This window comes from Physeter macrocephalus, chromosome 7 (assembly GCF_002837175.3).
Source record: "Physeter macrocephalus isolate SW-GA chromosome 7, ASM283717v5, whole genome shotgun sequence".
Classification (NCBI taxonomy): Eukaryota; Metazoa; Chordata; class Mammalia; order Artiodactyla; family Physeteridae; genus Physeter; species Physeter macrocephalus.
The window spans coordinates 77,225,873-77,241,047 of NC_041220.1; the positions used below are offsets into that span (position 1 = coordinate 77,225,873).

The 15,175-nt window shown below is 36.8% G+C and overlaps 1 protein-coding gene across 1 annotated transcript in view; it reads right to left on the reverse strand.

Moving 5' to 3' along the window:
- The window catches only part of SLC30A9 (solute carrier family 30 member 9), a 76,267-nt gene that overhangs the window by 26,394 nt on the left and 34,698 nt on the right, over positions 1-15,175 (reverse strand). The window contains exons 7-10 of the mRNA XM_007125176.3: positions 13,601-13,659; positions 10,208-10,275; positions 7,699-7,801; positions 54-109 (exon numbers count right to left, since the gene is read on the reverse strand). Coding sequence (XP_007125238.1) covers positions 54-109; positions 7,699-7,801; positions 10,208-10,275; positions 13,601-13,659 — 286 coding nt within the window. The remainder of the gene's footprint in view (positions 1-53; positions 110-7,698; positions 7,802-10,207; positions 10,276-13,600; positions 13,660-15,175) is intronic.

A 15,175-nucleotide genomic window follows, 5' to 3' on the forward strand; every position in this document is an offset into this window, starting at 1 on the left:
TCAACTACTTGCTGCCAAAACAAATGAAAACAAAATAAAGACAACGTCCTTACGGATGAGTAGGATCTGGTGTTTGAACAGACTTACTGATGCCCAATGCTAGTAAGGCCTATGGAGAAAAGAAGGTAAATAATCATTAGCAAGATAGGGAATATAATAAGCCAGTCTGGAGGGCACAACCTGACAATGACAAAGAAGTACTTAACATGTGTATGTCCAATAGCCCAGCAATTCTTGTTTCCAGTACTTACCATAGAGAAATAAAGATGAACCAAAAGGGGTTCAAAACAACACTGAATAATGATGTAAAATGTGAAAGCAACCTAATACTCCTTCAATGGGGAGTGGCAAAATAAATCATGGTATAACCAAACCATAAATTATTTCTACAACAGTGTAAAAGGGGCTAGAGCTCTCTGTACTGACATGGTGAAAGCTCCTAGACACACCATTCAGTGGATGGGAAAAAAGCAAGTTTAGGAACGGTACGTACAATACAAAAGAACTTGTGTTTTGTAGTTTTTGTAAATGACATGTAATGTAAAGCACAGGAAAAGGTCTGAAAGAGCTCACATTTAACTCTTTATACCTCTGAGGAGAGAAGTAGGTTTAGGGTGGTCTGTAATATCTGATTTTTTACAGGAAGAATAACTTGTATAGCTGAACAAATAAAAGACAGTAAAAGTTTTCTGTTTTGTTTTGTTTTGATGTGGACCATTTTTTTAAAGTTTTTATTGAATATGTTACAATATTGCTTCTGTTTTATGTTTTGGTTTTTTGGCTGCAAGGCATGTGGGATCTTAGTTTCCCGACCAGGGACCGAACCTGCACCACCTGCATTGGAAGGCAAAGTCTCAACCACTGGACCACCAGGGAAGTCCCAAAGACAGTAAAAGTGAGTACAAACTGTATATGGACATGATACATTTACATTTCTAGTAAAACTGCAAAACCATGCACATGAAGTATATACATCAATGTATATATAGCAGTGACTATCTGGGGTGTGAAGGAAGAAATAAAAATGGAAGAATAGTTATAACTAAAATTTTATTTCTCTAGGGAAAAAAAGTCTAAAGTAAATATAACAAAAATGCAAGTCTTTAATCCTGGTCTTTACCACCCTTCTCTCCTTCCTTCCTCCCTTGCCTTCATCTTTTCTTCCTTTTATTTCTGGTTGTTTTTTTGATTGTATCTTTTGTTAAAAAGAGTTATCCACTGGTACCGCTCAATATTATGCTTGCACTTAGTATCCTTTCTCTTAATTTGATGTAAATTTAGAAATCTGAAAAAGATTACCTTATTAGAATTATTTATTTAATAAAAATACAAAGCCTGAGTGAATACCCTATGTGATTTTTTTCGACTAAGCTGGGGTTTTTGCATTTTTTTCAGTATTGTATCAAATAATCAAATAGGTAAGGCTTCAAGATTACCAAATTCTTCATGGATGAAGTTCCTCTGTAGGTTACTGGGCATTTATAGAAACATTCCCTCTTGTAAAATACATGGGGATTATACCACCTTGCAAATGGCTAGTCCATTCAGGGACTTCCCTGGCAGTTCCAGTGGTTAAGACTCCACACTTCCAATGCAGGGGCCGTGGGTTCGATCCCTGGTCGGAGAACTACGATACATGCCTTGCGGCACGGCCAAAAAAAAAAAAGACTAAAACAAATATACACTGACTTTTAAGTTTTGATATCAGAAATCCAATCCTAAATACACAGAATATTACAAATTTTTTTCTACTGGATTCCAAAGGAAAAGAGAGTCAAAACTACCTAAAACACAGATAATGGCTTTTCAGTGAATTAAACTAAGAGAATGAGAGTAAATTAAGAACATATAATTTTAAAATCTGTATATTAAAACTGAAATATTCATTATCAATTCACACTATATATATGTATCTGTGTTTATAATGTTTACATAATAGTCAATGAGTGTTCAATTATTTTTAAAATACTTAATATTCAGGTTGGCTGTGCAATGAAGTGTGAGATATCCAATGTTTCATAAGTTGATTATGGGCCATTATTTATTAGTTCTTCTTATAAAAATAAGATATCATAGACTATCACTAATCCTGTTCTCTCCCAAAGATTAAAGCCAAAGTTCTATTCTAGAACTTAATATAAATGGAATCACACAGTAACTACTCTTTTGCATTCGCCTTCTTTTATTCAACATACTGTTAGAGATGCATATATGCTACTTACGGATAAGTATTTCTTTTTATTTCTAGATAATATTGTATTGTATGACTATACAACAACTTGTTTATCCCACTGTTGATGGACACTTGGGTTGACTCCAGTTTTTTGCCCATTATAGCACCTTTATGGTGCTAGAAACATTCTTATACAAGTCTTTTTGGACATTTGTTCCCATTACTCTTGGGTAAATACTTAGGAGTGGAATTGCTAAGTCAAACAGTAGGCATATGTTTACAAGGAACTGACAAATTTAAGAGTGGCTGTAACATTTTATACTCCACCAGTAGTGTCTAAAAAGTCTGGGTGCTTTACATCTTCACCAATATTTGATTATCAGGCTCTTAAATTTTAGCCATAATAGTGGATGTATAGAGATGTCTTGTTGGGGTTACAATATACATTTCCTGATGATTAACAGTGTTGAGCACCTTTTTCTGTGTCCATCAACCACATTCAGATATCATTGTGAAGTACCTTTCTAAGTCTTCAGCTTCTTAAAAAAATTGGACTGTCTTTTTAATATTGAGTTATACAAGTTCTTTATTTATCCTGGATACCAGTCCTTTGTCAGATTATATGATTTGTGAATATTTTCTCCCTATGAGCAGCTTGCTTATTTATTGCCTTAAAAGTATTCTTCAGGGACTTCCCTGGTGGCGCAGTGGTTAAGAATCCATCTGCCAATGCAGGGGACACAGGTTCAAGCCCTGGTCTGAGAAGATCCCACATGCCGTGGAGCGGCTGGGCCCGTGTGCCATAACTACTGGGCCCATGCACTGCAACTACTGAAGCCTGCGCACCTAGAGCCTGTGCTCCGTGATGAGAAGCCACTGCAATGAGAAGCCCGTGCACCGCTATGAAGAGTAGTCCCTGCTCGCTGCAACTAGAGAAAGCCCATGTGCAGCAACAAAGCCCCAACGCAGCCAAAAAAAAAGTGTCCTTCAATAAGTAAGAGTATTTAATTTTGATGAAGTTTAATTTGTAAATTTTTTTATTTTATGGTTTTGTTTCTGTGTTCTGTTTAAGAAATCTCTGCCTACCCAAAGGCTTAGAAGATATTCTCCTAGGTTTCCTTCTAGTATTTTCATAGTTTTACCTTGTACGTTTGGGTCTATGACCCACCTTAAATTTGTACACGGCATGAGTTGGAATCAAGGTCCTTTGTTTTTTTATCCATGTGGATATCCAATCTTTCCCATACCGTTTGTTGAAGAGTTTCTTTTCTTCACTGAATTGCTTTGGTGCCTTGGTCAAAAATCAATTGACTATGTAACTGAGGGTCTGTTGCTGGACCCTCTAATTCTGTTCCACTGGTCTGTCAGTCCTTGTGCCAATACCGCACTGTCTTAATTACTGTGCTCTGAAATAAGTCTTAAAGTCCTCCAAATTTCTTTCATTTTTTTTAGATTGCTTTGAATATTCCAGGTTCTTTATATTTCCATATAAATTTTATTTTTATTATTATTTTGGCCACACCATGTGGCATGCGGGATTTTAGTTCCCCAATCAGGGATCAAACCCACACCTTCTGCAGTGGAAGAGTGGAGTCTTAACCACTGGACCGCCAGGAAAGTCCCTCCATATAAATTTTAGAATTTAATCAGTTTGTCAATTTCTACAAAAGAATCTGCTGGATTATATGAAATCTATAGATTAATTTAGGGAAATTTGACATATTAATGCAGTTATCAAATCCATGATCATGGTATCTCTCTCCACTTCCTTAGGTCATCTTTAATTTCCCATAGTTACATTTTAATATTTCAGTGTTAAAGTCTTACACATTTTTTGTTAAATTTACTCCTAAGTATTTAATATCATAAATGGAATTTATTAAAAATTTCACTCTCCATTTGTTTCCTGATAGTAGAAATGCAATTGATTTTTTAAAAAAATAAATTTATTTATTTACTTATTTTTGGCTGTGTTGGGTCTTTGTTGCTGTGCGTGGCTTTCTCTAGTTGCGGTGAGCGGGGGCTACTCTTTGTTGCGGTGTGCCGGCTTCTCATCATGGTGGCTTCTCCTGTTGTGGAGCATAGGCTCTAGGCGCGCGGGCCTCAGTAGCTGTGGCTCGCAGGCTCTAGAGCACAGGCTCAGTAGTTGTGGCGCACGGGCTTAGTTGCTCCGTACCATGTGGGATCTTCCTGGACCAGGGCTCAAACTCGTGTCTCCTGCATTGGCAGGCGGATTCTTTTTTTTTTTTTTTTTTTTTGCGGTATGCGGGCCTCTCACTGTTGTGGCCTCTCCCATTGCGGAGCACGGGCTCCGGATGCACAGGCTCAGCGGCCATGGCTCACAGGCCCAGGCGCTCCGCGGCATGTGGGATCTTCCCAGACCAGGGCACGAACCCGTGTCCCCTGCATCGGCAGGCGGACCCGCAACCACTGCGCCACCAGGGAAGCCCGGCAGGCGGATTCTTAACCACTGCCCTACCAGGGAAGCCCCTGCAACTGACTTTTGTATATTAACCTTCTATTGATTTTGAATGTTAAACTAACCTTGCTTCTTGGAATAATACTCACTTGATTATGATGTATTATCATTTTTGTGTACTGCTAGATTCAATGTGATTATATCTTAAGGATTTTTGCATCTATGTTCATGAGAGATACTGGTATTCTTTTTCTTGGAATAACTTTAAGGTTTTGGTATCAGGTATAGCCTTACTAGAGGAGTTGAAAAGTGTTTCCTTCTACTCTATATTTGAAAGTCTGTGTACTACTGGTATTATTTCTTTGTTAAATGTTGGATAGAATTCTCTTGATAATGTCCCACAGGTCTAAGGCTCCCTTCATCTTTTTTAGTCTCTTTTCACTCTAGTTTTAGTACGAATGTTTTCTACTGCCATATATTTGAGTTCACTGATCATTTTTTCCATGACGTCTAATCTGCTGTTAATTCTATATAGTGGAGTTTTCATATCAGATATATTTTTCAGCTCTAAAAGTTCCATTTGATTCTTCTTTGTATCTTCCATTTCTCTTTTCATGATGTTTATATTTTCTTTTCAATACATGAACGTAGTTATAATAGCCACTTACCCTTTCCGGTAATTCTATCATATGTCAATTGAGTCTTTCTATTGACTAATTTTTCTCCTGGTTGTGAGTCAGACTTTCTGCTTCATAGTTGTCTAAAAATTGTTTTATTAGATGCTGACATTGTGACTGTTATACTGTGTGTCTGGATTTTGTCTTCCTTATAATAGCAGGTGGGGCTTTGTTCTCACAGGTAATTAAGTTACTTGTAAATCAGTGTGATCCCTTAGAGCTTTGTTAGAAAGGTTCTAGAACAGCAGTTGCCAACCGTTTTGGCAGCAGGGACCAGTTTCGTGCAAGACAATTTTTCCACGGACAGGGCGGTGAGGGGTGGGGTGGGGATGGTTCAGGCAGTGATGCGAGCGATGGGAAGCAGCAGATGCTAGCTCGCTGCTCACCTCCTGCTGTGCGGCCCGGTTCCTAACAGGCCGAGGATCGGTACTGGTCCGCAGCCTGGGGGTTGGGGACCCCTGTTCTAGAATAGTCTTTACAACTAAGATAATTTAGCCCTACTACTAAGGTCTGAGCCTTTTATTGGCCTAGGTAATCAATCAGGACTCTCTATCTCAGAACATCAGAACTTAATTAATCCAAGCCCGTTGTGAACTCTGGGAATTACTCAGCTTATCGCTCCCTGCTGGTTCTTTGCCTGGTCTCATGGAGCTTTACCCTACACATGTGTAAACTAACACTCAGCAAAGATTCAACTCAAGGAAAACCCTATGTAGACTTCTGTAGCTTTGTAATTTCTAGCCACTTCAGACTCATTAACTCTAATTTCTACCTTCTCAACTCAATGATGGGTCTCCCACCCTGCTCCACTATCCCAAATGTGCCTCCAAGCAAAACACCAGAGAAATCAGAGTTCAATTCACCTGTTCCCCTTCCTCAGGGAACATGGTCTTGCATTGCTATTGTCCAATGTTTGAAAATATTGTTTAACATATTTTGTCTAGTTTTTTAGCTGTTTATAGCAAAAGACTAAGTCCAATCCCCATTAGTCCATCACGGCTAGAAACATAAGTTCTGTACATAATGTTTTGCAACTTGATATTTTTATTCATATCATGGTTATTACTTCAGATCAGTACATAGCTATCTACCACATACTTTTAAATCCCTAAATAGTATTTCAGAGTACAGACACTTAAAAATTGTATTCAGGGCTTCCCTGGTGGCACAGTGGTTAAGAATCCGCCTGCCAATGCAGGGGACACGGGTACAAGACCTGGTCCAGAAAGATTCCACATGCCGCAAAGCAACTAAGCCCATCTGCCACAACTAATGAAGCCTGTGCACCTAGTGCCAAAAGAGAAGCCACTACAAATGAGAAGCCTGTGCACCGCAGCGAAGAGTAGCCCCTGCTCTCCATAACTAGAGAAAGCCCATGGGCAGCAACAAAGACCCAACGCAGCCAAAAATAAAATAAATTAATTTTTAAAAATTGTCTACAATGTTTTAAATAACAACTAATACTAAAATTAATAATATGTACATATCTCCTTGGCCAAATGTACAAATATTTTCACATTTTAACTTTCTTATGTTCACATAAGCTTTCAACAAAATAGGTACTGTGTGTCATATCTCTCCCACCCTCCTCTCCCCCCACTCAACAGGCAAAATATTATATAATAGTAGTTTTAAATATTTACTGAGTATAAAAATTTAATTCAAGAGAATGATTGTTAGTACTAATAGCAAATGCCTGTATTCTTTCCTTACTTTTACAAAACGTTTTAATCCATTTGACAGAGTTACATGAGTTCTCAGGTTTAATTTTATTAAGATCGTTCTCCCTGCTTCTTACCATTTTATTATTATTTTTAACTTTGTCTTAAATATTCTTATTATACCTGTGTCTTTTATTGTAAGTTCTCCCAAATCTGTTCTTACATAACAGGAGTATAAAGAAAGAAAGAAAGAAAGAAATACTAAAAAGCTTTTCTCCTTAACAGGCCACATTCTTTAAAATGTGAAATGATATACAAGTAGAAATGTTGTGTTCTTAAAAAAGGCTTAGATTTGTAGTATTCAAAATCAAAATACTAGTCTAAGGTGAAAATCATTATAATTCATCAATCACATGTGACTATTTTATATCTTTATTCAAAACACTTAAATCCACCAGCTCTTACAGTTATAAGAACTAATATTCACAGACCAAATTTCTACAAAATATAAGAATCTCTTCTGCAATAGCCTCTGTGACTGATAATCTTACACTTCATATTTGATTATTAAAAGTTTTTAAAGCGTACCAACCTGCTTTCAAATACTATGTCATATTTCTATGTACATCATCATTCAAAAGTAAAACAACTTTCATTTTCTTCTACAACCCAACTATAGGAATCATTACGTTTTTAAATATGTCAACTTTTAGACTAAAGCCTCAAAAAAAATGTTACTTTGATAAGAAAGAAGCTTTTACCCCTCACCTGATTACAAGTATCAGATAAAGAGTGTATAGCTTCTGAGAACATACTTGCTGAACCCGTATAAATCCAGGCAAGAAATTTGAAGAAACAGTTTAATCCATTGCTAGGAGACAAAGAGAAAATAACTTAGCATATAGGTTTAAATAAAAATTCTCATCAAAAGCTTACTTAATTTATACACACACACACACACACACACACACACACACACACGCACACAAGATTCTCAGCATACACACATACACACATACATACATAAAAACATTTATACACATATACACACACACACACACACACACACACACACACACACGCACACAAGATTCTGTTCAAAGTAAATTAGAAAGAATCCCTAGCCTTTAAGATTTACTATGTTTCAGGCAACAGGAGTACAAATTTGAAGAATACAGATTATGGTTTCATTAAATATTTAAATGAAAGAGGCACGATACGTGCCAGCAAATTACTTAAGTACGTTTTGAGAAGATGAGAAAAGAGGGTGTTATACATATGAACAAAATGGAATCAGAAAGGAAATTATGTGTCTTATGTGCACTTGGTATTGTTCAGTAGGCCAGGGTCAAAGGAAAGACATTGGTGAAGGTCGGTTTATTTAATTAGGCAGATGCCAGAGATGAAGACAAAACTAGACCAAATAGTCTGTGTCATACGAGAAGGCCATACATGCTAAAATAAACATGGTTAGCTCTGAGGAAGCCAGCTGTGCTCAGACTCCAACAGTAATAACTAGTATAATTTATCTTAGGCACTATACTATAGTCACTTACCATGTTTTATTATAACTCTATTATACAAATGATAACATTGTAGTAGTTACTACATCCTCATATTATAAATGAGGAAACTGTACATCCCCTTCCAGCTACCCTTTTCTCCTCTCCCCCATTTCAAATAATTTCTTGAAAGAATTATAACCACTCTTGCTGTCTCAGTTTTCCGCACTTTGCACTCAGTCTTCAATCCACTAAACAGTGGCTTCTGCCGCTAACAACTCATAAGATTGTTTTTATCAATATATCAACTGTTTCTTGCTATTAAATTCCTGAAAACATTTTAATATTTTCCTTAATCTCATAGAAGCATTTGCCACTATTTTCTGAAAACACTGTCTTCCTTGATTTCCACAATACTCCTGGTTTTCTTCCTACCTTTCTCTTTACTCTTCCTCAGTCTCTTCTGCATGCTTTTTCTTCTACCCGTTTCTTAAATGTTAGCGTTCTTCAAGGTTTTCTCTGAAGAGCTTCTCCTTCCTCATACATTACATACACATTCTCCAGGTGATCTTAACTACTCCTATGGCTTTAATTATCATCTATATACTAATAACTCTTGATTCTATATCTCTAATCCAGATCTCCCTCCTGAGCTTCAGAGCCATATATACTAACAATAATAATTATTAAGTACACATTATGTAACAGGTACTATGCTAAGCAGTTTATATACATTACATACATTCCTCCAATGTAAAAAGCTTTCATTGTTAATTCTGTTTTATTAATGAAAAGAATTAATTCTGCTGAGCAACTCCCCTTGGGAGCCCTATAAATAACTCAAACTCAAAAAGGAACTCATTATTTTCTTTACTCCCACCCTGCCCCTTCCTTCCAGCGTTCCTTCTCTCATTGATGGTGCAGTATCTATCCAATTGTCCAAACCAGAAACCTGGGCACCATGACTAACCAGACCACCTAAATACTTTTTGAAACTAACCATGACTCTCCATCCCTACTACCACTATCTTTTCTGTATTATTACAAATGACTTATTCTAGTCTAGTGTCCCTCCAATCCTTGAAGATAAGAATTATGTATTTAACCTTTACATTTCCAGACCATATCAAAATTCCTGACACATGTAACATATGTATTTTAGAAATAAAAGAACTAATGAATTATGGAATTAATGCTCAAACATCCTAAATTGGATTATTCAGTAAAATAGATAAAAGGTAGGCAAATTAATAGGAATCAAGAAGAAAGAGGAGTACACACTGCTATATTTAAAATGAATAACCTACTGTATAGCACAGGGAACTCTGCTCGGTGTTATCTGGCAGCCTGGAAGGGAGGGGAGTTTAGGGGAGAATGGATACATGTATATGTGTGGCTGAGTCACTCTGCTTGCACCTGAAACCATCACAACATTGTTAACTGCCTATACTCCAATATAAAATTAAAAGTTTTTTAAAAAAAAAAGAAGAAAGAGGCAAAAGCATTAATTATGTTCTACCAAGGTTAAGTGGGAGAAAAATAAAAGTGCAGGTACTCTTCAGTAGTTATAACCCAGGTTGCTTTAGTTACTCTAAAAATAACTTTGGCCAATTCAACTTTTTAAAAAAGACTTCTATAAATGCCAGTGAAAATGAGAGAAAAATTTTCAGATAGCACCTTTATCTTTATCTAGATACCAAGTAATAAATTTATACATTCAAGGATATATACATTAAAAAATTTCTATTTTAAAAGGCTTATATTTCAGTACTTACATGCAAATGGCAACCATCACCACCTTTCCTGGCCCCTTAAAAAAAACTGATGTCGTTCTAGAGCGTGGCTATAAGACAAAAACAAAAACAAAAAATCTCTAACATTTCCCAGAGAAGCATTATGACGCTAATAAGTGACTCTTGACACACCAGAAAATACCTCCTTTATCAATGCTTCTAAACAACTAGATTTACTTATTTAATTCTTTTTCTCAGAATTTCCTGTTTAAGATGTGAGAAGATGGAAATCGAAAGTACATGTGGGTCCTTTTGCAGAAACTTAATTGTTTATTTCCTTGTAATTCATTTCCTGCCTACTTCAGGAAAAATTCTGAGTTGGTTACATAAAAACCAGAAGTAAAGTGATAAAAATGTACAGCACTGAAATACTCTAATAAAATTTTCCCATTTCTTGAGCAACTTCTTAACTTATAGTACAAGGAACAGCCAAAGCCAACAAGTTTATTGCTCTAATTTAACTCATGACTGTTCTCTAAAGACCAAAGACATCAAGTGATAACAATGTATTTAATTTCAAAACACACCAAAACAAAAGGAAATCAAACAAAAACATATTCAGGGAAAATATTTTTCTTCAGTCAAATGTTCTTCTGCTATTCCTTGAATTTATATTTTCTGTGTTTCTTCTCCTGCTCTTTCCTCTCCTTGGAATGCTATCATCTTCCACTGCAACCTGGGCAAGCTTTACTCACCTTCTTGTATATCTGGCCAAGTGTCACCTTTCTATGTAAAGCCTTCCTTGGTCCCCCACAGAGAATACTCACTCTGCTACACATTTATTATTGTACTTTACTTTTCTATTGAAGCACGTCATATATTCTGCCTTATGTAATTTATTCAAGAAATATTTATTGTACGAGTACTATATGCCTGGCACAGTTCTAGATGCTGGGGCACAACAGTAAACAAAACAGAGTCCCTGCCTTCACAGATCTCACTGCCTAGTATAGGAAGATAGAGAATAAGTCCATCATATCTGATAGTGATAAATATAATAAAGAAACTAAAACAGAGACTGAGAGAATAGTGTTGGGGGAGTATGATGGAGAGGGTTATTTTAGTTAGAATAGTGAGGGAAAGAAGTTCAATGATGAGAAGGAGGCAACCATAAAAAATCTGGAAGAAAAATGGTTTAGGCAGAGTATACAACACACTCAAAGATTCTGAAACAGAAGTAAGTTTCGTGTGAAGAATGGACAAAAACAAGGCTGGTGACTTCCCTGTTTGCACAGTGGTTAAGAATCCGCCTGCCAATTCAAGGGACAAGGGTTCGAGTCCTGATCCGGGAAGATCCCACATGCCGCAGAGCAACGAAGCCCGTGCACCACAACTACTGAGCCTGTGCTCTAGAGCCCACGAGCCACAACTACTGAGCCCATGAACCACAACTACTGACCCCACGTGCTGCAACTACCGAAGCACGCACATCGCCCGTGCTCCACAACAAGAGAAGCCACTGCAATGAGAAGCCCGTGCACCAAAACGAAGAGTAGCCCCCGAAACTAAAGAAAGCCCGTGCACAGCAACAAGGACCCAATGCAGCCATAAATAAATAAATAAATAAATAAAAATTGTTAAAACATTAAAAATAGAACTACCATATACCCAGCAATCCCACTCCTGGGCATAAACCCAGAGACAACCATAATTCAAAAAGATATATGCACCCCAATGTTCATTGCAGCACTATTTACAATAGCCAGGACATGGAAGCAACCTAAACGTCTATCAACAGAGGAATGGATAAAAAAGATGTGGTATATATATAGAATGGAATATTACTCAGCCATAAAAAGGAATGAAATCGTGCCATTTGCAGAGACGTGGATGGGCCCAGAGACTGTCATACAGGGTGAAGTAAGTCAGAAAGAGAAAAACAAATATATAGTATGTATAGTATCGCTTATACGTGGAATCTAGGAAAATGATACAGATGAACTTATTTGTAAAGCAAAAATAGAGACACAGATGTGGAGAACAAACGTATGGACACCAAGCAGGGAAGGGGGGTGGGATGAATTGGAAGATTGTGATTGACATATATACACTACTATGTATAAAATATCAATAGATAACTAGTGAGAACCTACTGTATAGCACAGAGAACTCTACTCAGTGCTCTGTGGTGACCTAAATGAGAAGGAAATCCAAAAAAGAGGGGATATATGTCTACATATAGCTGATTCACTTTGCTGTACAGCAGAAACTAACACAACACTGTAAAGCAACTATACTCCAATAAAAATTAGTTTTAAAAAAAAAAGAAAAAAAAAGTAAGATTTGGGGCTGGTCACCAGAGGAGCCAACCATGTAATTAGAGGGTTATAACTTTCCAACCTCCAGTGCTGGAAAAGAGGCTGGAGATTGAGTTCAGCCTCCAATGGCCAGTGGTTTAATCAGCCATGCTTATGTAATGAAGCCTCCATAAAACCCTGAAAGGAGGGGGTTTGGTGAATGTGCAGAGATTCAGGGAGAGTGGCTGCCCAGAGAGCATGGAAGTTCTGAGCCCCTTCCCACATGCCTTGCCTCCTGCACCTCTTCCATATGGCTGTTCCTGAACTATATATATCCTTTAATAATAAACAGGCATCTAGTTTAAAAAAAATAAAATAAAGAAGTGGGACAGTAAAGGTAAATTTTCTATACTGGTCCCAATATTAATTTCCTTCTGATAGGAAGGAAAACAGAGTTATTCTGGCACACTTGTCAATAAGGTAGTAAATCTGCTAATGGAAAGATAAGGTACTTCTATCAGATTAGATCTATTTTTTCAATGAAATATAAAACAAGGTCATCAGCTGAAGAGGGAAAGTGAGTCTGCAGGAAGTTTGGGAAGAGAGGAAAAGGTATGCAATAAGTATCTCACAGAATGGGAGAGTGAACGTACTATGGAAGTTTAGTAAGACTGACAAATATTGAGTGTCCATTGATTTTGTACACTCATATAATAAAGAAAAAAAATCATCAAAATGGCTGTGCAATTTTCTCCTCTAAGGGCTGAGTTTCTTGGGTACAAGAAGAGGATTAGCACTTTGAATGTTAAACAAGGTTAAGAGTAGAAGGAAAAAGAATAAAGGAAATTAAAGGCATATACAAGAGCTAAATCTTGCTAAAAATCTAACAAAATAAATCATCTACAGCTATATGCTTATGTGTACAACACAGTTATGAATTTAAAGAGAACTTATGTTCCAATTTTTTTAATTTTAAGAAAAACAGACAGAAGCAAAGAGACTGTAATTCAGTAAATTACAGTCAACTTAAGAAAATCTTGGTATGGGATCACAGACATGCTAGATTTTCACCATGGACTGATACTAGGATTTTCTGTGCAACACATACACACATAACATTAACAGAAAGATATCTTACCTTGGTATTTCCCAGAAACTCTCTATATTCTCTCAATATTTTTTGGTTTCTGAATAGCCCTATAAGAAAAGAATTACACAATACATTTAGGTCATACATATTCTTATCAGTCACATTTTAGATTAACACAATTATTCTAAGACTATGTTAAATCATCTTCTACTAGCTACCAACAAAAATATGTTATTAGAAGAAATCTGAATTTGCAACCTGATTAAAAAATAGGCAAAGGATTTGAATACTTTTCTCCAAAGATGATATACAGATGGCCAACAGGCATATGAAAAGATGCTTGTATCACTAATCATCAGAGAAATGCAAATCAAAACCACAATGAGGTATCACTTCACATCCATCAGAATGGCTACTATCAAAAAAAACAAAAACAAAACAACAGAAAATAACAGGTATAGGGACTTCCCTGGTGGTCCAGTGGTTAAGACTCAACACTCCCAATGCAGGGAGCACAGGTTTGATCACTGGTCAGGGAACTAAGATCCCACACGCTGGGCTTCCCTGGTAGCGCAGTGGTTGAGAGTCCGCCTGCCGATGCAGGGGACACAGGTTCGTGCCCCGGTCCGGGAAGATCCCACATGCCGCAGAGCAGCTGGGCCCGTGAGCCATGGCTGCTGAGCCTGCGCGTCCGGAGCCTGTGCTCCGCAATAGGAGAGGCCACAACAGTGAGAGGCCCGCATACCACAAAAAAGATCCCGCATGCCACACAGCGCAGCCAAAAAAATAATAATAACAGTACCAAGTATAGGCAAGGATGTAGAGAAATTGGAAATCTTTAGTATGTTGGTAGGATTATAAAATATTGCAACTGCCATGGAAAACATGGAGATTCTCAAAACAATTAAAAAACTACCATATGATCTAGCAATCCCACTTCTGGGTATATATGCAAAAAAAATGAAAGCACAGTCTCAAAGAGGTATTTTCACACCCAAATTGACAGCAGCACCATTCACAATGGGCAAGAAGAGAAAGCAACCAAAACATCCAAGGACAAATAAATGGATAAACAAAATGTGGTATATGCATACAATGGAATATTATTTAGACTTTATGAGGAAGGAAATCCTGTCACATGGATGAACCTTGAGGACATTATGCTAAGTGAAATAACTTAGCCAAAAAGACAAATACTGTATGATTCCATTTATGTGAGGTATCTACAGTAGTCAAATTCATAGAAGCAGAAAAAAGAATAGTAGTTACTAGGGGCTTGAGGGAGAAGGAGAAGGGAATTGTTTAACATGTATAGTTTGTTTTGCAAGATGAAAAAGGTTCCAGAAGAACATTTTCTGGAAATGTTTCATAACAATGTGAATATACTTAGCACTTCTGAACTGTACACATAAAAACAGTTAAAATGATAAATTTTATGTTGTATTTTTGCAATGAGATAAAGGCAGTTTGCTAAGATTCTCTTCTCAGTATTAACTAAAAAATACAAGAACCAATTCTTCATTGTTAGCTCAAAATTTAAAAATACAGGAAAAAATATTTTTCTATTACCATGCTTTCTCAAATTCTGTACTTTAAATATCTCCTTTAATATATGAACAAGGC